The sequence below is a fragment of the Monodelphis domestica genome, chromosome 1 (assembly GCF_027887165.1).
Source record: "Monodelphis domestica isolate mMonDom1 chromosome 1, mMonDom1.pri, whole genome shotgun sequence".
NCBI classification, from domain to species: domain Eukaryota; kingdom Metazoa; phylum Chordata; class Mammalia; order Didelphimorphia; family Didelphidae; genus Monodelphis; species Monodelphis domestica.
This window is the reverse complement of record NC_077227.1, coordinates 430,599,605-430,621,543: the sequence shown is the minus strand read 5'-3', so window position 1 is coordinate 430,621,543 and position 21,939 is coordinate 430,599,605. Positions and strand designations below refer to the sequence as shown.

Sequence of the window (21,939 nt, the reverse complement as noted above, 5' to 3'; positions counted from 1 at the left end):
TATTTCAGCTGGATGATGAGGTCAGAAACTAGATTGCAGAGTTAAGGTGAAAGTGAGAAGATGGAATGTCTGCTACAGATCATTTTGACATCAAAGGGAGGGAAAATATAAAGTGATATAGCTATAAGGGATAAATAAATCAAGTTACAGTTTTAAGAATGGGGAGACATGGATATATGTCTTCTGGTAGGGAAATAGCCAGTAGAAAGGGAGAGATTAAGAATTAGAGAATGAGTAGGGATGGTAGATGAGCCAATCGAGTGAAATGCAATCAGTAATGGAAAGGGTAACCATGGAAGCTGTGACCAGAGGAGGCCAGGTTTCAGTAAGTACAAGAAATTAGAAAGACTAAGGATAGCTAGGTTGCTCAGTGGTTGGAGCCAGGCCTGGAGATGGGAGATCCTGAGCTCATCTGGTCTCAGACACTTCCTAGCTGTATGACCCTGGCCCTATGACACTTAACCCCAATTACCTAGCCCTTACCACTCTTCTGCCTTGGAAAAGAAATTCAGTATCAATTCTAAGACAATAGATAGGGGTTTAAAAAAAAAGTAGATGAAAGATAGATAGTAGATGAGATAGAAAAATGGTTAAATCAAGTTTGTTACCTATGGAGTAATCATTCCAGAGGGCACAGTGAAAGAGAGGGGTAAAGGTATGAATTTTAAAGGAACAAATGTGAACTAGAAGAGATACCTAAAAGAAAAACAGTCTCCAAGCCAAAAAGAAATAGGTTTATTGAGAGAGGGCCAATCTCACAAAGCCGTACTCTGGTCAAGACCAAAGACCCCAAGTCTTGTGAGTAGCCTCCTTATATACCCAAAAACTTGTTGCTAAAAATACTTTTTCATGTTGCTCCAAGTGCAAAGTTAATAAAAATCAAGTAACATCAGAACAAGCACCCCTACATCCAAACCCTACCAAGACTTCTGGCAGCAAAGAATAACTTAAACTGCATTAGGAAGTATAAATTTTATGTGTGTGCTCTTTTATCCTTTTTGATATAATGACCAACTTAACACACAATAACTCATAAAAAGATCATTCACTGCTAAGCAACAAGGGAAAATAGGATTACTTAAACACATTTTCTCATTTATCCTCTATGAGCCCAAAATAACATTAATTTATATTGGTGCAGTGGATAGAGCTCTTAGCCTGGAATTAGGAAGACCTAGGCTTAAATCTAACCTCAGATACCAGCCCTGGGATCTCGGGGAACTCACAACTTCTGCCTCAGTTTCCTCATATGTTAAATGGGAATAATAGTATCTACCTCCCAGGATTGTTGCAAGGATCAAATGTCAAGTGCTTAGCACAGTTTCTGGCACATTGTATGCTCTGTATAAATGCTAACTATTATGATATGCAATTGCAAGCATTGACTGTAAGGATTGTATTTTAACAGAAACATTCTGAGCAGATTATGCTCAAAACCACTTCCATATGTGACTGTTGCCATATGAGACTATGATTGTAGGTCCTGCCTATTTTCCAAGGGTAGTGTAGTTCAGTAGAAAGAGCCCTAGATTTGTAGTCAGAACCAGTTCTGCCTCAAATGCTTATTATCTAAGTAAAATTGGGTGACTTAACCTTAATGGTCCTTGATTTCCTCATCTGCAAAATGGAGAGGGTTGTATGAAAAGATTAAAAAAAAAAAGAAAATGCAAGACAGCTGATATTAAAAACAGATGACCTAGCAAACAGATTAAGGAAAAGTAATTTAGGAATCATAAGAGTCTGAAAACAATAAGAAAAGGCCTGGGGGCACATATTTCAAGACTTTATAAATGAAAACTACCTAGATCTATGAGAACCAGAGGGCAAAAGTAAAGATAGAAAACAAACAAACAAACCACCATCACCTGCTGGGAGAAACTCCCAGAGGAAAAGAACCAATATTGTCACATCCAAAATCCAGAGCTCCCACATCTAAAGAAAAACATCATAAGCTTCCAGAAAAAGGAAGCTCATTCAGGATCACACAAGAGCTAATAGCTTCTATTTATAAATGAGAAGAGATCTTGGAATACAATGTTCTAAAAGGCATAAGAGATAAGATCATGACCAAGAAAAATGTCCTCAGGGCACAATATAATCCTGTTTAGGAGGGTAATATTTAATGGAATAGAGGACTTTCAAACATTTCCAATGAAAATGACCAGAGCCAAGTAGAAACTTTGAAACACAATTGTAAGAGTCCAGAGATATCTAGAAAGGCAATTTATTTGAGAATGACACATGTAAAACCCAGTGGAATTGCTTGTTGACTACAGGAGGGGGAGGGAGGAGGGGAGGGAAAGAACATGGTCCATGTAACCATGGAAAAATATTTCTAAATTAACTAAATAAACTTTAAAAAATAAAAAGTAAAAATAAAAAACAAAGGCAAGCAACAACAACAATAACAACAAATTGCCTTAAGAGGAGTGTTATGAAATGGGACTGAGATGATGGTGCAAAACCTAATGAGGATTTTAATTGCCAAAATCAAGTGTTTTTTCATTTAGGAAGCTAAACTTATATAGCATATATAACATATATAATATATAACTAAAATTATATTATAATCATATAATTGCTTATTATTATAGCTATCATTAAAAGTAAGTATAATATAATTTAGAGTGAGAAGTGCATTTAGGGTTGGGTTTTTTCATTTTTGGAAGCTGTTAATGGAATGCCTTAAGGATCTGTCTTTGGACCCCTGCAGCTCAACATTTTTTATCAAGGTTGATGAAGGCCAACCTCTCAGATCTGGAGATAACCAAGCTTAGGAGGTCATAAAGATCCCAGTGGGCTAGAACAATGAATCTGATCTAATAAGATGAAATTAGGGAAACATCTCAAGTATTATAATAGGGATCCAAAAATGATCTGTATAAAGGCAGAATGGAAGAAAATATATGATACGGCAATAGTTTGTGCAAAAAGAGCTAGGGGACTTAGAAGTTGTTATAATTATAATTATAAATATATATATAAAAGACTATAAGAAAAATAAGAAATTATAATATATCAACATTGTGATATGACAAACAAAAACAATTGGATCTTAGGTTGCATTCATATGATATATTAATAATATATATTATATAATAATATACAACACATTATAATGTACCGAACAAAGGGTTAGGGTTAGGGTTAGTTCAGATCCTACTTACTGGTCAGACCAAATGGCTACATGGGGCTACATGCCCACAGCACAGCAGGTAGTACCGAGAAAGATGAAAACATGTGGAAATGTGGAAGGGCACAACAGTGACAACTTGGGATGGGGCATGCAGGCCACTGGAATAAGAAGACTGAAGCTTTGGGGTGTCAATTTTGTCAATAATTGGCTTCTTGCACCTCAGTTTCCTGGTCTGTGGATTTATTTGCCTCAGGATTCTCTGGTTTGTACTCATGTTCCCCTTCATCAGTAGAATGGAAGCTTTTTGAAAGGAGGGATTTTTTTTTCTGTCTAAGAACCTGAGACAGTGCTTTGCTGCTCAATAAATAGGTCCTTAATTAATGTTTGCCCAACTAAATTGAATTGTCTTAGACTCTTAGATCTTGGCCCTCCACAGACACCCAGGCAAATCAACCTGGTTGACCTTTCAGTATTCTTGCTCTTTTTCCATCTCTTCTGCCCCAAGCCATTACAGCCGTTCCCAGAGCTGCTTGCTGTCCTGCCAGGCTCCAGAAGAGGGCCCCAGAGACTGTGTCTCAGGCATCAGAAAACCCAGACCTACCACAGTGTGGAGGCGAGGGCCCTGATAATTACCCAAACATCTTTTACAGAGGACCTTAGAAGGTTCCAAGCCTAGGAAAATTGCTTATGAATATCCACTCCTAGGATTCGCCATGAATAAAGCCAAGACACCCTTCTATCCAGCCTGCCTGGACCCTCTGATGTACCAGATTCCTACTCATAGGAAATGTGGAAGAGATTCTCTGGGAGATCCAGGAGATTTTGACAAACCTTCCTCAGCTGATGTCGCTAAATCAGTTGATTGTTAACTGCCATAGGGAAAAGAGGCTATGATAGAGTATAAAAATTCTAAATTAGAGTTTAGCATGTAATAACTATTTGGGTCACTCTTTTGTCTGTTTTCATTAGGAATAAATTAGCCCAATAAAACAAAGCTACTGGCAAACCTGCACTTTTGTATGCACCTAAATAAATACAACGCATGCTCCTAGAGTCCTCTTGCTTCAGTTACAGCCAATCTTGTGATAGTCACTCTAGAACTCTCTAGGGCTATTTCCTGGGACTTGGTAGACCTCGGAGGAAAGCCAGCAAAGCACCACTCAGCAATGTTAATGTATATTGTCCAGCCCACCCACAATGCTTGGGCAAGCATTTCCACTGAAAGGAACTACCCAAGGACTCCCTTGCCTTTTGGGAAGGAGTTTGTAAGATTTCCACTTATTTCTCATTTCCAAGCTTACACCTGACAGTCTATCTCTTGATGACACTTCACTTGAACTCAGGTTTTATGGTAAATATGTGAGAGCAAATGGTCCAGAGATTCCCCCTGGCCCACTAGCATTTGAAGTGTAAAGGTCAGTACCCACATGGGGTATAGGGACAGCTACTTCCCATCAGCCCAGAGGGGCAATAGTTTAGCAGGCAATCTAAGAGCAGAATCTACAAAGACTGATGTGTTCAAACCTAACATGTTCAGTACCACACAGCATGCACAAACTACTTCCTATTTTCTTAGCCCAGGTTTTCTTCTACCTAATCTAGATGTTGGATTAATTCTCAAAAACAATTCATAACAAGAATCACTTTTTGAATGATAATATGATCTGAGATGTGATGGCTGGCTTAGGATGATCATGGAAGGTGGACCTCATGGGAACTGAGAAGGCAAGCATACCTGAAGGGCCAACAACCTGAAGTCATATCATGGATGAGATGAGAACTGCATTTGGGGTGAAGAAGGAAATGGAGGCACGCATTCAACTCATTGAGAAAGGAGGGAAGAGTGATGTGGAAGACAGTCAGCAGCAGCAATAAGGCTCTAGATAGGGTAATAGAGGCAGATGGAATGGACCTCAAAGGAAGAGAGATTGCTGAGAAGAGCAAATGGAAGAGAATCCTGATTGAGCCAGTTTAGTGGGCAGAGAAGAAGCAGGTAGCCCATGAGAAAGTGACAAAGGATAAGGCATCTTCCATAGAAAGTCTCTATTTTTAATAACCATTCTGGCAAGGTTGGGTTGCCTCAAAGGAGGCCCTAAAGGGAGTTGTATTTCTTATAAGCTAGAAAAGAAAAGATCCTTACAGAAGAATCAGAATAGTAGGTTGGAGTTTCAGATACAAGAGTTTGAAAATTTTCTCTGGAAAGGGAAAGGAGTGGAGAAAGAAAAATAGCACAGTGACAGGTAGACAACTCTCCTCGGACATTGACTTTAAACCTTGTAATGAATGCCTGACACCTTTTCCTCTCCCTTTCATAAAACTTGGCGTATTAATAGAATCCACCAAATAATAGTGAATCTATTGCACTTCTTTTTTGTTGTTGTTTTATTGCCCTAGCAAAGGGCAGCAAGGTTTATTGCTAAATGTTTATTGGCTATTTAAATATTTTGCCTACTGCTTATATATATATACATATATGTGTTAAAATGGTTTAATAAAATTAAAATTTTAGCAGCATACTGAGTTAAGTGATTTTTGCTATCCTGTCAATAGGAAACCTGTGGATATTTGGGCTAAATTTCAACTGGGAGATCACCATCCCAGCTTGGCAATCAGTAGCTTGCCTGCAGGCTCAAAACATTTTATGAATCATATTTGCAATATGTATACTAAGAGGTTTTCTTCCTTTTCTTTTTTAGCTCTACAGGGAAGGAAGGAAACAAGCATTTATTAAGCACCTACGCACGTTGTACTAGGCACTGTGCTAAGTGATGACAACTATTTCATTTGGTCCTCCCCAAAACTCTAGAGAGTAGTGTAAGTGACTCATTTAGACAAAGTCACACAACCTTAAGGGCCTGAGTTAGGATTTGAATTTAGATCTTCCTAACTTTAGGTCCAGCACTCTCCACTGTGCCAACTAGCAGCCTAGCCATGTAGAACCAAGACCTTTGCCACAGACATATCTCATCATTTTTGCTTTGCACCAATTAGCCTTTGGATTTTTTTTTCCAACTAGAGAGAGGAGAGGAGTAAAGACTTCTAAAGAAAGGCACCTTCTGAGCCAAGTACAGGAACCTTTGCTGGGCAACAATATTACTATTTAAAAATAGAAAGAATATGAGAGAGCAATATCTAGAATGGAGGGTGGGTTGTTAATAAGAGAACAGGCTTCCAGAGTGTACAATGGAAGGGAAGGGCAGAGGTGAAAAGGGACAGAGGTGGGGAAGTGCTAGATTTTTAACTGTGTCTCCAAATCAGGGATTGGGGGAGCAGGAAGCAACTATCTGCAGGTTGTCAGATCTTCCACCCCATCTGCCAATTGGAACACTTACAGCAAGGAGTCACACAGGGCCAGAGCTGAATCCCCAGAGCTGAAGAATGATGATGAAGAATGCTACTCACCTCCCGAAAGACCAGTGAGGGGGCATAAATATGCAGAATAAGATACATCTATTTTTGGACATGGCCAAAATAGAAATTGTTTTGATTGACTATGAATACTTCTTAACAAGAGTTTTGTTTTAAATAAGAGAAAAAATAAAAGCTTGATAATTTTTTTTAAAAACTAAAATTTAATTTTAACCACAGGGCCTTTAAAGAGGTCTTTTATTATTATTTTTTTGTCACCATTTTCCTGGGTGGGGAGTTTGTATTTAGATGTGATATAGGCTTATGTCACAAATCCCTGTCACCAGTGGTCACCATGGGAGACTAGAGAGATCACAACCTATTCCCTGAACATGGGAACACTATAGTCCAAGAACCAGTAAAAACAAAGGGCAATATAAAGTAAATCTCCCAACCCACCTGGTGCTCAAACACTAGATGAAGGTGTTGGGAGGAGAGGATGGATTCTTCTTTCAGTTTGAGTAGCATCACTGACTCTTGAAGTCCTGTAAACCTTAAAATTTCTTAGACTTGTGAATGTTGGAAATTTCACCATTGGAATGTGAACCCCATTGGCAAGGGAGGGAGCAGGGCAAAGCAACAAACTTTCCACAGTCCCTAAGCCAATCCTTCTGAGCCTCAGCTTCTTCATCTGTTCAATGGGGATAATAATGTTTTAGTACCTCCCTCTCGGTACAGTTGTGAGGAAAACTAACCTAGAAGCACTATCTAAATGTAAGCCTGCATTATTGGTAAAGCTGGTTAAAAAAAAACAATATTTATAATATCGAGAGCAATATATAATGGGAAAAAATTATTTTCCATTGATTGGCGCTTGACAGAGCCCCTAGGCTGCATTTTGCAAACTGCTTGCCAGGGCAATGCACCTGGGATCTGTCCAGAGTGAGAGCTTCCAGGTGAGGGAGATCTAGCCTCAGTGGGCAGGCACCCCCTCTGCCCCCCTAAGAGAAAAAGAAGTTGGAAATGAGGGAGATCAAAATTGAAAGTTGCCCTGAGAAATTCAGCTAGGGAAAATGCCAAGGCCCCACAGACAGATAAGCTCCGGGCTTGTGCTGGGGCCATCCAAGGTCCCTGATAAACTCCAGCACTGAGACCCCAGGTGCAAAAAGTAACTTTCCAACAAAGGTTATTCATGAAAAAGTATTTAAACCCCAGCCTGTCAGAAGCAACTGGGAACTCTGATGGTAGAGGTTCCCACTGATGCGCGTATCAGTTTTCCCAATAAAGGCTTTCTCCTTGCTTGATTACATTGTCTGTGGACTTCCTTGGTGGTGGGTGAAAACCCGGACCTTAACACAGGGAGTCTCGCAGAGAGGGCGCAGCTGCGCCAGAAAGACGGGAAGTTTGAGGCTCAGTCTACACAGGACTGGGCATAAATTGGTCACGAGCTCCAGCCCCTTCTGTACAACTGCTCCACGTGGCAGTAAATGTGCTCGGGGACTCGGGGGTGCTCAACCCACTCCACACATCGTCCGTCCCCGGGTTCCTTTTCCCTTCCCCTGTACCACATTCTTCTTTGACATCCCTTTAGTGATCCTCTCCCCAGAATGCACAGCTCCCTTCCGTATCCCTGCACCTCTGTCCCTAACACTTCCAAACGTCTTCCTGCTTTCCACCTCTCCTCCCTCCCCCCGCCCCCCCCCCCCCCCCCCCGTCTCTGTCTCTGTCTCTCCCTGTCTCTGTCTCTCTGTCTGTCTCTGTCTCTCTCCTCTTCCTCCTCTTTCTCCTCCTTCTCCTCCTCTTCCTCTTCCTCTTCCTCCTCCTCCTCCTCCTCCTCCTTCTCCTTCTCCTTCTCCTCCTCCTCCTCCTCCTCTCCTCTCTTCTCCACCCCCCCCCCACCCTAACCCTTGGCCTCTCTCCTCTCTCTCCACAAGCTCTTCCATCTCTATTACCTCCAACTTTCCAAATCCCCTTGCTCTCCAGCCCCCTGCTTCCCCCCAAAATTGGAACTGTGGCTTCCATTCTGTGGGTGGGAAGAAAACAGAGCCAAGGAATTCCAGGGAAGTCTGATTGAGAGGGTCAAGAGAAGGAAACGATGGAAAAAGTTACATGCTCACACCACACACACTGTCAGAAAAAGCACTAAAGCCACATTTGCATCAACTTGTGGGTGGCTCTCGATCTGGGGGGGCCTAGGTTTCCCATTCCTACTCTCCATGTGGGTGGCTTTGGCCACTGAATTTATATTTCCAGTCCATATTCAAGCCTGTGTGGAGGGGCTAACTCCTGCTGAGCTCAGAGGCTCCGTGTGTGTGTGTGTGTGTGTGTGTGTGTGTGTGTGTGTGTGTGTGTTCTGAAGTTAGTCCAAGGAACTGGATGTTGGATTCTCTGTACTTCTGAGTGCCAGAGAAAAACCTGTGTGGTGGGTGACGGTGTGTTTGTTGTAGTTGTTTTGATCAGAAGATCCTTGCATATGTGTCTAGATGTACCCAGAAGACCCCCAGCATATGTCTGTGTGTCAGAAAAGAGTCACCCTCCTTGGATGAGGAGAAAATGTAGGAAAAAGAACTCTATCAGAAAACATCATGTAGGTAGGTGTCTTTATGCAGCAGAGCTCTCTATATCTGTGACTTATTCTAACACTAATCCATGTCAGTGCCCTAATCTTTGAGTTCAACCACCCAACCAATTCTGAATCCATCTGATTGTGTCACATTATCATCTAATTCAGATGTCCCCATCTTCTCAACAAGAATAGTATGAAATGCTTTATCAGAAGATTTGCTGAATCTAAGAAAACTATACCATAGCCTTCCCTTCATCTACTGCTCTAGATATCCTGTCAACAAAGGGCATACAGTTAGTCTGGCACTTTTTTTTAAACCCTTACCTTCCATCTTGGAATCAATTCTGTGCATTGGCTCCAAGGCAGAAGAGTGGTAAGGGCTAGGCAATGGGGGTCAAGTGACTTGCAGTTGGGAAGTGTCTGAGGTCAAATTTGAACCTCCTGTCTCTAGGCCTGACTCTCAATCCAGGGAGCTACCCAGCTGCCCCCTAGTCTTGCACTTTCTTGATGAAATCACACTAGCGTTTAATAAATCATTGCTTTCCTTTCTAGATATTCAAATCCTTTCAAGAATTCTCCCAGGAATTGAAATCAAACTCACTAGCCTATATTTCTCATATTTTTGTTCTCTCTTCCCTTTTGGGGGAATTGAGAACAATATTTACCTTTCTCTAATCTTTTGGTCTCTTTGATTCATTTTTCTTCTGTCATTTACAATGTAAAAGTTATTTTTCTTTGATGAGAAAATAGAAACAAAATCAAAATTGAGCAGCTCTGTCTTTTCTTATTAGTTATCATAAATGTCTTATCCCTTCTTTCATCCTCCCTCCCCTCAACTCACATAACATTTAAAAAAAAAAAACCTACCTACCCTCTTTGAATCATTATTAAATATTGATTCTAAGGCAGAAGAGCAGTAAGGGCTAGGCAATGGGGTCATACAGCTGGGAAGTGTCTGAGGCCACATTTGAACTCAGCACCTCCTGTCTCTAGGCCTGACTCTCAATCCACTGAGACACTTAGCTGCCCCTAATATTTCTTTTAAATAAGACTAGTGCTTCACTCTGAAAGAAAGCAAAAATACAAATGTCATTTGTTCCTTCTTCCAGTAGAAAGGAAAATTCTATAGTGTGTGAAGATCGGATCTGGCTCTCATTTAGAAAAGACAACCATAAAAGTAATTGCAGCTTACATACCATTTGTGGTAGAGGATGAGGTAGGTGGTAAAGGAATTCTATGAAGGTCTCAATAAGACCCTCAAAGTAAATCAGCATACATTTTAATAACAACTCCAGTGCAAAGGTGGAAATAGGAAAGAATAACAAGAAATATTTTGGGAAACATAATTGAAAAGCTAGAAACAAGACAAAGGACTTAGAGATTATACTGAAGTTTCAAGCAAACTTCCATAGGGAGGATAAATATATAAAGATATATAAAGATAAATGGGAGCTAATCTGTAACAAGAGTTGAGTTTTGGATATGTTGAGTTTGAGATGCTAACTGAACATCTCAATGGAAATATCTGGTAGGTAATTGCAAATGTGAGATTGAAACTCAAGGGGAGAGAATGTGTTTGAATATATAGATTTGGGATTCAACTTTATAATACTGAATTAAAACTTCAAGAGTAGATGAGCCTACGAAGAGAGAAAGTAAGAAGGAAGAAAAGGTTCAATGGCAGGATCACGAAAGACATCTCTCTTTAGAGAGGAGAATGAAAATGTATCCATGATGGCAGAGATTTTGTAAGGCTCAAATTTGCAAACCTTAAAGCACTATATAAATGCCCATTGTTATTATTATTGTTATTAATCCAGAGCCACAAAGACTCCAATCTTGCTGTATCTTCAGTTTCTGAGCCTTCTGCTATACTCCTGCCGAATTTAAAGTGTGTTTTTAGGGCAGTATCGGAATATATTGGTAAATATTTAACAATAACAATATTGAATAACATGTGGTCGTGTTCTGTTTAACAACTGGACTCAAAAGGGGATTTTAATATTTAATCTGAATTATTAACATTTTCTCAAATCTAGAAAATCAACAACAATAAAAATCAAACACCAAACTGTATTAATTAAGGTTTTCAGAGGTGTAACTGAAAAAAAAATTTTTGTTGCTGAGTCATATTTCAGTCTTGTCTGACTTTTCATAACATTTAGTGTTTTCTTGGCAAAGATAACTGGTTTTACCAGCAGACCAGGCCAACAGAGGTTAATTGATTTTGCTACATAGCTAGTAAGTGTCCAAGACCAGATTTGAACTCAAAAAAATGAGTCTTCCTGACTCCAAGTTCAGCACTATAACCATTGCACCAGCTAGTTCTGCCCCCCACTGAAAATTTACTCACACTGAATAAAGATTCCCCAACAAGTAGGTTCTGGGATGAAGTGCCCCTTGGCCTCCTGGCTCCTGGAACAGCTTCCATCTCTCCCCTCCAGGCACTTTTTCTGGCTCTCTCCTAGGCCTGGAATGTTCTACTTCCTCATCCCTGCCTCTTGATTTCTCCGACTTCCTTCGAGTCTCCACTAAAATCTCTTCTGCAGAAAGTCTGTGTGAGTCCCCCTTATCTTGAAGCCTTCCCTCTTTTGATTATTTACTATTTGTCTGTAGAGAGCCTGTTTGTATATACTATACTTTGTTAGCTTATTGTCTTCCCCATCTGATTGTAAGCACCTTGAGAGCAGGGCTAGTGTCTTTTACCTCTTTTTAAATCCCCAGCTCTTAGCACAGTGGCAGGCACAAAATAGGCGATTAATATATCTTGTTTCTTGACTGGCAGAAAATTTAACAATGAGTGTTTAGGGGCGGGAAAGTGTTTCAATGCTTTATCTCACATGAACTAATGGATGCAAAGAGCTTTTCCGATTCTAAAGAACTATATAACTGATTTCTTATTACTATCATCGTGAATCACAATCAGGAAAATTCATGGATGCAGATCATCCCTCAGAAAGGCAGAGACCGGAAATCAAGGAGGGAAATCAAAGAAAGGGAAAAGGACCACCCCCGATCTTCACGTAAACTACGCCTGGGAAGAGGGACCCAGAGAACTACAATTCCCAGAATCCTGCGGGCCGTGACCCGACCTTCCGACCGAGGCAATTTTCCCAGCGGTCTCCGCGTGGCCGCCGGTTTCTTGGGATCTTCCGACGCCTTTGATCGCCCTTTGGTGAGGGGCTTGTGGGGGGTGGGCTGGTCTTCGGGCGGCTCCAGCGGAGGCCCCCTCCCCCGATTCTGAACGGTATGTTAAGTGTGTGTGAGTTGTGATATGGGGGGCATGGTGAGCTTGCGAGAGCACGGCCGTGTGTGGTTATTTTCCTGTGTGTAATCACGTTCTGTCGCTGTGTGTGGGTATGAGTTTGTGACTAGTGCCCACATTGGGAGACTGAAGGTGACCCAGGCATGAATCCTCCCTTTGGTGGAATAGCTAAGAGGAGCGCTGCTCTTGTCCTTGTTGCCCTAGGAAGAACCCTGTGGCTTCACTCCGGGCAGTGTGTAGGTCTGTTCAGCTATCTTTCCCACTGAACCGTCCCTTCCCGCCCCCGCCAAGCGGAGGAGTACCTCTGCCCATATTAACTCTATTTGCTGCTGGTATTCGCAGGGTGGCTTAAGTCTATGCCTAACTCTCCGCATCTCATTAAGGCCTTTAATCTAGACTCTGATTAATTGCCCCGTTGGGGGCATCTTATTTTTGGTGACCCGTGGACCGTAGCACACCAATACGGTTCCTGGGGTTTTCTTGGCAAATATATCGGGATCGTTTGCCATTTCCTTCTCCAGTAGATACTAAGGATAAGTGACCATTTCAGGGGCACAAAGCTGTAAGTGCCTGAGGCTGGATTTGAACTCAGGTCTAACTGACTTCAGCTGGACCTAGTACTATCCACTAAACAACTAGCTGCCTCCAAAATTGCCCCAAGCCAGGACAAAAGAGGGAGAGTTCTTGCTGGGAAGACATATGAACCCCAAGGAGAAGGATCTTAGTAAAGTGACTCTGTTCCTTAGTCCTAGGTCTTGGCTTCCAAGGGGGCAAGTGAAGCAGCAGAGATGAAACTCTCTGGTGGGAGAAGTCTGAATCCATCCTAGAAGACGACCCAGGCAGGATTTGAGATCACTAGTGAGAGCTTCAGGGCAAAGTCTTCAAAAAAGTCATAAGAAGTGGTACATCTTGGAGCCAGAGCTGTTCCCACCAGTCTTACCTGAGGAAGATCAGGAAGTCATCAAACCAGGGAGGAGAGTCATCCTGGAAGAGCAGATCCACTTGCCAGGGGAGAGGTGAGAAGTTCCTGAAATGATATGGGGAGGGGGGAGAATAGCCTCTCATTCAAGTGACAGGGAGGCCAGTGTTTTTATAGAACTTTTAGATTTATGAAGTAGGCTACATCCATTATCTTACCTGAGCCTCCTAACTACACTGTGAAGTTCATACCAGAGGTATTATCCCCATTTTATATATGTGGAAATTGAAGCCCAGTGAGTTTCAATGAGGTCATAAAGCTAGTGATTACAGGAAGTAGTTAGTTACTGACACTCAGATCTTACCTGACTCCAGGACATCTCCCCGGCCATGCTACATCTCTGCTTCAGGGGAAGGGCCTCTGAGTAGGTAATAATAAGGGAAGAAGCCCTCCCTCTCATTAAGATATTGATTGACTTACCAAATGAGTGAGAATGTCAGTTTGGACCTCTGATTTAGCACATTCTTAAACCCAGTCCTCCTTCTGCTATAAGATATCTTTTAGAGCAGGGAGGTTCTTAACCTGGGTCTGTGAACTTAGTTTTAAAGGCATTTTGATGACTGGGTTTCAACATAATTGATTTCCTTTGCAATCCTGTGTTAATTTATACATTTAAAAGCATTCTGAAAAGGGCATCCATAGGACTGGGCTGCTAAGAAGCTGTTTTACACACAAAAAAGTTAAGAACTCTGTTCTAGAGATCAGAGATTGACTTTTTCCCATTGGTTGACAGGCCAGAGCCCTCCTCTCTAAAGGCCCCTGACATTCTTGCCCTGAATCCAGGTGTATGAATTTGTCTTTTAACTACTCAAAGTACTTTTAACTACTCAAAGTGTCTTCTCAAAAGTCTGTTGGGCAGGTAGGTCAAGCATTTTAATCTTCATTTTGCAAAAAAAAAAAAAGAACTATGCTTGGAGTCTGTCTCACTGTAATCAGGATGAGAGTGATCAGTAACATAGCTAGGACTAGAGGCTGATCTGAGTTTAGACATATGGCTTTTCTATATTGTGAAATTTCAGCTAGATACCTTAGTCCAAGTTGAGTTCCTCAAGATTCTGAGCCTGTCCTCATAGATGCTTCATAGGATACATTCACCACTTGCTTTATTACCTTCCTCTATGTCCTTTACTCACATTTATTGAAAAAAGATGGCCGGCCGGACAGAGGAAATACTCCGTGAGCTCACAGATGCAAGTTTAGAGACCATTGGGTTGTTACCCTGAATAATGGATAAGGGGTTTGGATAATTAGAGGAGAGATTATGGAGGTTCACCAAACTTAAGTGGAATAGGAGGGGAGTGTATTGTTTTTAAGGGAGCCAGGTATGATGTGAAGGCTTGGCTGGAGCTAAGTTGGACTTCTATTGGGGGCTAGTGGGAGATAAAATTGAACCTGTGAGGTGAGGCCAGATTATAGAAGTTGATACTGGGACCAGATTGTAGGGAAACTGATGCTGAGCTTTGTGTTGGAGTTAGAAATACTGGGGAAAGAGTAAAAGAAACATCAAGATCTTTTATGTAAGAATGGTAACTCAGTAAAAAGTGATGAAGAAGAGGGAAGATATCTGGGGGAAATATCCAACTTGGTAGTAGTCCCTGTAGTAAACATCCAGGCAAGTCAATAAACATATCTAGCATCTATGTGTCAAGCAGTATGCAAAGTGCTAGGTATGCAGAGAAAGACAAAAGGTATCCCGCTACTCAGAGAGCTTATCATCCAAAGGAGAGATAACATATGCAAAAAGTCATAGACTGGCAAGATATATGGAAGATAAATTGTAAATCATTTCAGAGGAAAGACGACACTAATATTAAAGGGGACCAGAAAAGATTTCCTGTAGATGGGATTTTAGCTAACACTTGAAGGAGGCCAGGGAATAGAGATCAGAGAGAGACTTCTAAGCATGGTAGACAGCCAGTGAAAACACAGGGTCATGTGATAGAGGATCATTTGAAGAGCAACAAGGGACAAGTAGATGGCATAGTGGATAAAATACTAGGTCTGAAATCAGGAAGAACTGAGTTCAAATTTGGCCTCAAACACTTATAATTGTGTGACTGAGCAAGTCACTTAGTCTGGGTTGCCTCTTGTTTCCTCATCTATAAAATGAGCTGGAGAAGGAAATGGCAAACCACTCCAGGATCTTTGGCAGGAAAACTCCAAATGGGATCATGAAAAGTCAGACACAAATGAAAAACAACCAGTCAACTTCACTAAAGATTCTATGCTAATGGATCATAAAGTAGTAGGTATAGAGGAGTGAGGTGTAAGTTAGTAGGAAACCACGGGAGTTTATTAAGTATGGGAGATAACATTGTCAGAACTGGGCTTTAGGAAGATCTTTTGACATCTGAGCAGAGGATAGACTAAAGAGAGAAGGAGCCAGAGCCAGAGAAACCAACCAGAAGGCTATCACAAACATTCAGGAATGAGGTGATGAGGGCCTGCATCAGAGTGGAAGCAGAAGGGAGTGAAACCCAAACAGTTCAGCTGGCCCTGAGTAGGAGTGGAGGCAACAGATCCAAGTCTGGGACTTCAAGGGCAAGACCTGTGATAGGATAAGGGCATAAAGGACTCACAATGAGAAGAACTGTAAGGAGGAAAAAGGGTTAATTTTAAAAGGATTGGACTGAATTATTTAAGAGTGTGGTCACCAGGAATTTAATTCCAAAGAGATTTATTTAAAATTTATTTACAAAATGTAGAAAGAGTGAGGTAAGAAAATCAAACAGAGGATAAGGTAAGATATCTAGCCTAAGCACAAAGTAAGTTACTCAGGCCCTTGGCTCAATCTGGGCAGGGAGAGTTAGTCCTTAGGCTTCAGCAAAGCTGAGGACCTGGGGAAGTCTCTCCTGAGGTTATTTTTTTCAGAAAATCCAGCAGTTAAGAGTCAGCTTTTCACTCACCACATGTCAGTTCAAAGGAAGAGATTCTAGAATAGCTGCACCAGGAAGAAGGTCTCGAATCCAGGCTCCATTCCAAAGAATGAAGAACTGTCCCTCACTGGAAGTGACAGCTCCTTTTAAAGACACTTCTTTTGTGTCACTTCCTGTGTCTTTCCCTGAGTTTATGTTTACCCATCACAGTTGAAACTTTGCTTTAAGACTGCCCAGAGGCAGGTAGTTTAATTCTGATTCATCATCCACTATTGCACACATGGGTCGCTTTTGGTGATTAGATCTAAAAATGGGCAGCATACTCAACTTTTAAGTAGGATATTTACACTTTTAGTGATTAAATCTAAAAATAGATTAAATCTAAAAATAAAAATAAAAATTTTAATCTTCACAGAACAAACTTAGAGGTTATAGGATAGAAAGAAAGATGAACTGTGACAGGACTATGATCAGATAAAGGAACTTTAGATTATAGGAAGTGGTGGAACATTTGTGAGTGATGGCAAGATCAAGAATAGAATTGCCGTTCTGTGTAGCTGAGGTGGGAGAGAGAAGTGGGTTTTGGGAAGTGAATAAGTTGAAGAACTGGGAAATTAGAGTGTTTGAGGGCCTGAGTAAATTACTTTGTGCTTAGGCTAGATATCTTACCTTATCCTCTGTCTGATTTTCTTACCTCACTCTTTCTACATTTTGTAAATCTGAAGCCACACTTGAGCTCAAAAAAATCAACTTCCCAAGTATAAAATTGGAGAAGACAGTAAAAGAGGTAGACAGTAATTTGTTTGAAAAAGATTTTGGGGTTTTAGTAGACTTCTGACTATATAATTCAAGAGTGTGTTTGTTGGCCAAAAAAAAAAGTAGTATAACTTCATATGGAGGGACTTAGTGTCCAGGTAAAGGTGGTTCTGTTGAACTCAGCGTATGTAATACTGTGCTCAGTTCTAAGCATCACATTTCCCGAACAACGTTGCTAACCTTGAGAGTATCCAAAATAGGGTGTCCGGGATAGTGAAAAGACCTAGCTATCGTGCAATATGAGGATGGGCTAAAGGAGCTGGTGTGTTTAACCTGGAGAAGAAAAGAGTCAGGGGAGAAATAGTTCTGGAACTGGGAAGACCATCTTGTCCCAATACCTCATTTTAAAAAATGTTGGTTTTTAATTTTGAACTTTACAAGCACTGAATAAAATGGCTATTTCCATTTACATGGTAGAATAGGATAAGAGGATGTAAATGAAAGTACAGATCTTTTTTATGTTTAGCTTGCTTTTCTTTTTAAGTTTTAAAGTTCAAATCATAACTTTCAAAGCTGTCCTTGCTTCTTTCTGGCCTTCCTTCTGTTTTCTCATTTACATTTTTTAGAAAGACACCTCAGTGACCCTATTTCTCTTCCTCCTTCTCTTTTTGCTTTCCTAATCCCCACCCTACCTCCCCCATGGAGAGGCATGGGGACAGGGAGGAGATAAAAGGAAAACAAAGCCCTATAAATAGGTATCTCAAGCAAAACAAAATTTCCCACATTGTTTCTGAAAATGTATGTCTCCTGTATCTTGAGTTCACCACCTCACTTCTGGAAGGTGGGGGGAAGCATGAAGTATCTTCAGCAGTTGGTCATTGCATTGATAGAGTTATGGAGTCTTTTGAATGTTTTTCCTTTATAATGTTATTGTATGAATTATTTTGGTGCAGTTATTAAAGTCCTCCCACAATCCCACCCCCTCCAAATGTGGAAATTGAGGCCTAGCAAGATTTAGTGATAGGTGGAAAGGGTCAGAAGTGGCATTTGATCCAGATATAAGTCTCTAAGATCTCTTTATGATTCTAGGATTTGTTGTAATAAAACAAATATTAACCCTTACTTTCTGTCTTAGAATTAATGAGTTGATAATAAGGCAGAAGAGAGTGGTAAGAGTTAGGCCATTGAGATTAAGTGACTTGCCAAAAATAACACAGGAAGTGTCTGAGGTCAGATTTGAACCCAGGATCTCCTGTCACTAGGTAGGCCTGACTCTATCCACTGAGCCACCTAACTACTGTAGAATCATTGTAATTTGGAACCAATTAAATTCACTTTTTGGACTGGACCTGAGATTTTATTGATGTAGGGGACTCCTAGTGCAGAAACTTCCTGCAATGCAGATTGCATCTACTCTGCAATTTAGACTCTCAGTTTTCTTGGGGCACTGAGAGTTTGAATGGCTTACCCTACGATCACACAGGTAGAATTAGTCAGGGGTGGGATTCCAGGGCCAGCCCCCTATCCATTCTATGGATGATTCCTTTCAACAAATTCACATTTTTGTGTGTGCCAATGAATAATATTAAAAGTGCAAACTAGAAAAATGTAGAAAGTAGGATTCAGACATTCTTTGGTTCCCTGTTTGTAAAGAACTTTGAGTAAACAAATGCTTTCTGACCTGTAAATTTGTAAAAATCTCCATAATCCTTTACTAATCACCTATGTGCAGGCTCTGTGATAGGCACTGGGGTTACACAGAAAAAAAGAAACATTCCCTGCCCTCCAGGAGCTTACATTCTAACCAGGGAGATAAAATCTGTACACATGCAAGGTGTCTCAAAAGCTTCAGTGCCATTTTAAGCTTTAATAGCTTGCCAGACAATGTCAGAAGCAGCCATCTTTAACCTCATCTGTGATCTCAATACTGTTTGCTTTTTTAATCAGCTCATCTTCTGCCAGTTGTCTGACCCTAAGGGCTCATTCTCTGAGGCCATCCAGTTATAAACCTCCCTGAATCTTAGTTTCTTCATCTATAAAATGGGGTGATAATAATAGCACACTTATGAAGTTGTTGTGAGGCTCAAATGAGATAATGTATAAAGAACTTCCTAACTTTAAAACTATAAACATGCCAGCTTTTTCAGTCATTATTCCTTGATATCCTCTTTTTGGTTCCAGATTCATTAGTTTAGTCTAGTATTTCAAGGACCAGCCACAACCACACTTGCCTCTAAGCATACAAACCCAGAGTGCAGACCATAAATGGAAAACTTGATTGCACAAAAAGGATACAAACAGCAGTGGGCCACACCTGAGGTCCCAGAGTTTGTCTCATTCTGGGAAATGAAGTCACACACCTAACTACAACCCATGCAAATCAGTGCTATGCAGATTCTAGTTTAGGATAACCTGATTTTTTTATTCTCAGGCTGACAAAGGAAGATAGAAACATTTATAAAAGCAGACATTTAAGATAGCTCCCTTGGAACTTTGGAAATCATCAATCACTTGTTGGTCAAATTAGGGGAGAATAGAATTCTTTTGAAGGTAGATGCTGCATTCCTGGCTTCATTAGTCATTCTCTTTCTAATTGCATGCCCTTCTTTCTTTCTCTAGAGAGAAAGGTCTGAGAGTCTGATCAGTCTTTATTGGGTCATTTTACTTGATTGAAGGGGCGGCTTTCTTTCATTAACAGGATTTGTTCTTTTTTTGATGGAAAATTGATTTTTCAGGCATGGAGGCATCCATCCAAAGACCACACCATCCGGGTCCAGGGGGAGACAGCAACACCACAGTGGACAACCATGGCCGTGGCTTCTATGACTTCTCTCTTTCAGTTCCCTTTCCATCTCCTATGGAAGCAGAGATTGCCTGCCGCTCTTTGGACCCAGATCCTGAGCCTCGCCGTAGTGGAGTCCAGCGGGAGTTAACTGTCATTGGGAATAAATTGGTTCTCCATTGGAGAGCGGAAGAAGCCCGATTCTTCCGAGTCTCTATCACCACCTTCCTGGACTATCTGGCTCTGGTCCTGCAGACCATGGAGCGTTTTGGGCCCCCGGGGCCCCACTGAGACCCCTCTCATCCCAGTTCCCCAATGAAGAAGATCTACCAGAAAGACTGAGTTTCAACAAGATAGGAAAATGGAAACCAAGACCCCTCCCCATCTTCCTTACCTGCTCACTCACCACTCCCTTTCCCCCCACCCTACTTTGAATACCACTTTCTCTTCAAAGGAGAATATGGAAGATGCAAAGGAGAGATCTTGGTTCCAGTTGCCCATTCCACTATGAACTTGTTGCAGAAAATAAATCTCATTATACAAACAAACCCTGAACTGACTGATCCCTTAATAAGAGCCAACCCTCTGTCCTTTACCCCTATGGACACCAAATTTGGTTTAGAACTGGAATTATAGGTGTGGGTTTTTTTTTTTTATGATGTGGTTTTTTTGAAAGGGCATTGGGGTTTTTGTTACCTTTAACCCTCAGAATCAGTTGGTAAAGAGGCTGGAGATGATTTAGTAAGAAGAAGGGAAGACTATGTATGTGTCCATATCTCTTCCATTAGAATGTGTGCTCCTTGAGAGCAGGAACTGTTTTCACTTTGGTCTTTGTTTCCCTTGCCCTTAGCATAATACCCAAAATAGTGAGCACTTAATAAATGCTTGTTTATTGGTTGATTTAAGATGAGACTAGCTGGAAGGACTTAAGAATAATTATGATAGGGACAGCTAGATAGCTCAATGGATAGAGTTGGGAGGTCCTGGGTTCAAATGTGTACTCGGACATCTAGCTATAAGACCTGGATGAGTCAACCCCAGTTGCCTAACCTCTTCTGTCTTGGAACTGATTATCAAATCTAAAACGGAAGGTATGGGTTTAAAAAAATTAAAAAAGGATGCATAGGCTTTTCCCTCAGCCCCTTTTGGCCCTAACCTCCCTGAGTCAGCAGAATGGCAAACAGCTATTTTTCTAGGGGTTGGGGGAACAGTTGCTGGCAGCAGTGGGGTCCTATCTCTCCTTTCTCTCTGGTGAACTCTGTACCAGTTCACTCACTTTCCTCTTCCCTCCTATGTGACTTTCCTTCCCCCTTCCCACTCCCTGCATCCATCTCATTGACTTAAGGGTAAGAGGTTTAGCTGAGCTCTGGGCAGGGAACTGAATTGTTTGCTAGAGTGGTGGTGACTTCTGAAGGTTATTGTTCAGAATTATCTTTTGAATTTATAGTTTTAATGGCTTTTCATGTTCGTTTGGAGCTGGAGAATTCCCTTAAGGTCCATATCAGCACGGTTCTCATTAAATTTTTTGTTTTTTTTGTCTTTCCTCTTTCAAACAAAATTGTCTATTCATTGGGGTTCATTGTGTACCCTGTCTAATGCCTCAAGGTCTAAAAGTTACTCCTGGAGAAGGGAGTATGTCAATTATTCACTTGTCTCAGGAAGTGTTAGTTTACCAAGTAAAGCCCAGCCATGAACAATATTTCTCAGAACCTCAAATCTCCATTTGAAAATTGGGGATAACCTTGCACTTCTTACTGCTTTTTTTTTTTTAAAGGAAAGCAAATGGCAAGCCATAAATAAATGAAAAAGTATTTATTAAGCATTTACATGCAAAAGCACTGAGCTCAGTGCTGGTGGTTCAAATAGGAAGGCAAAACAGCTCTTGTGGAACTCAAATTCTAACAGGAGACAACACAGGAGGTTATAGTCATGGTGTTGGGGTGCAGCAGCAAAGTGGATAGTGATTAATGCCAAAATTTAATATTCCCACTGATAAACTAATTCTGATATTGAGCTATTTGATAATAGAGGACTTTGATAAGAAATTTCTGGGTATTCAAATGTAGCTGCTAAGCAGGTGGGAGCTATAGCATCTCCACAGGGATTGATGATCTGGATGATGGCTGTGGGGGCTGGGTGGAAGCAAGTCCAATTGTGGGAGGGAGAGGTAGGACTGTTATTCCAGGGGATTTTGGGTTTACAGATTCTCCTATCCCACTTTTCCCATTTCT

At 41.0% G+C, this 21,939-nt stretch overlaps 1 protein-coding gene across 1 annotated transcript; it reads left to right on the top strand.

Annotated features, from left to right (window-relative positions):
- Window positions 1–13,578: 13,578 nt before the first annotated feature.
- LOC100020674 (EKC/KEOPS complex subunit LAGE3-like) lies at window positions 13,579–20,256 on the top strand. Its single transcript, XM_016430361.2, has 2 exons — window positions 13,579–13,658; window positions 19,662–20,256. Exon 2 carries the CDS (start codon window positions 19,664–19,666, stop codon window positions 19,997–19,999), a length of 336 nt encoding a protein of 111 aa, XP_016285847.1. The 5' UTR covers window positions 13,579–13,658; window positions 19,662–19,663; the 3' UTR covers window positions 20,000–20,256.
- Window positions 20,257–21,939: the final 1,683 nt, after the last annotated feature.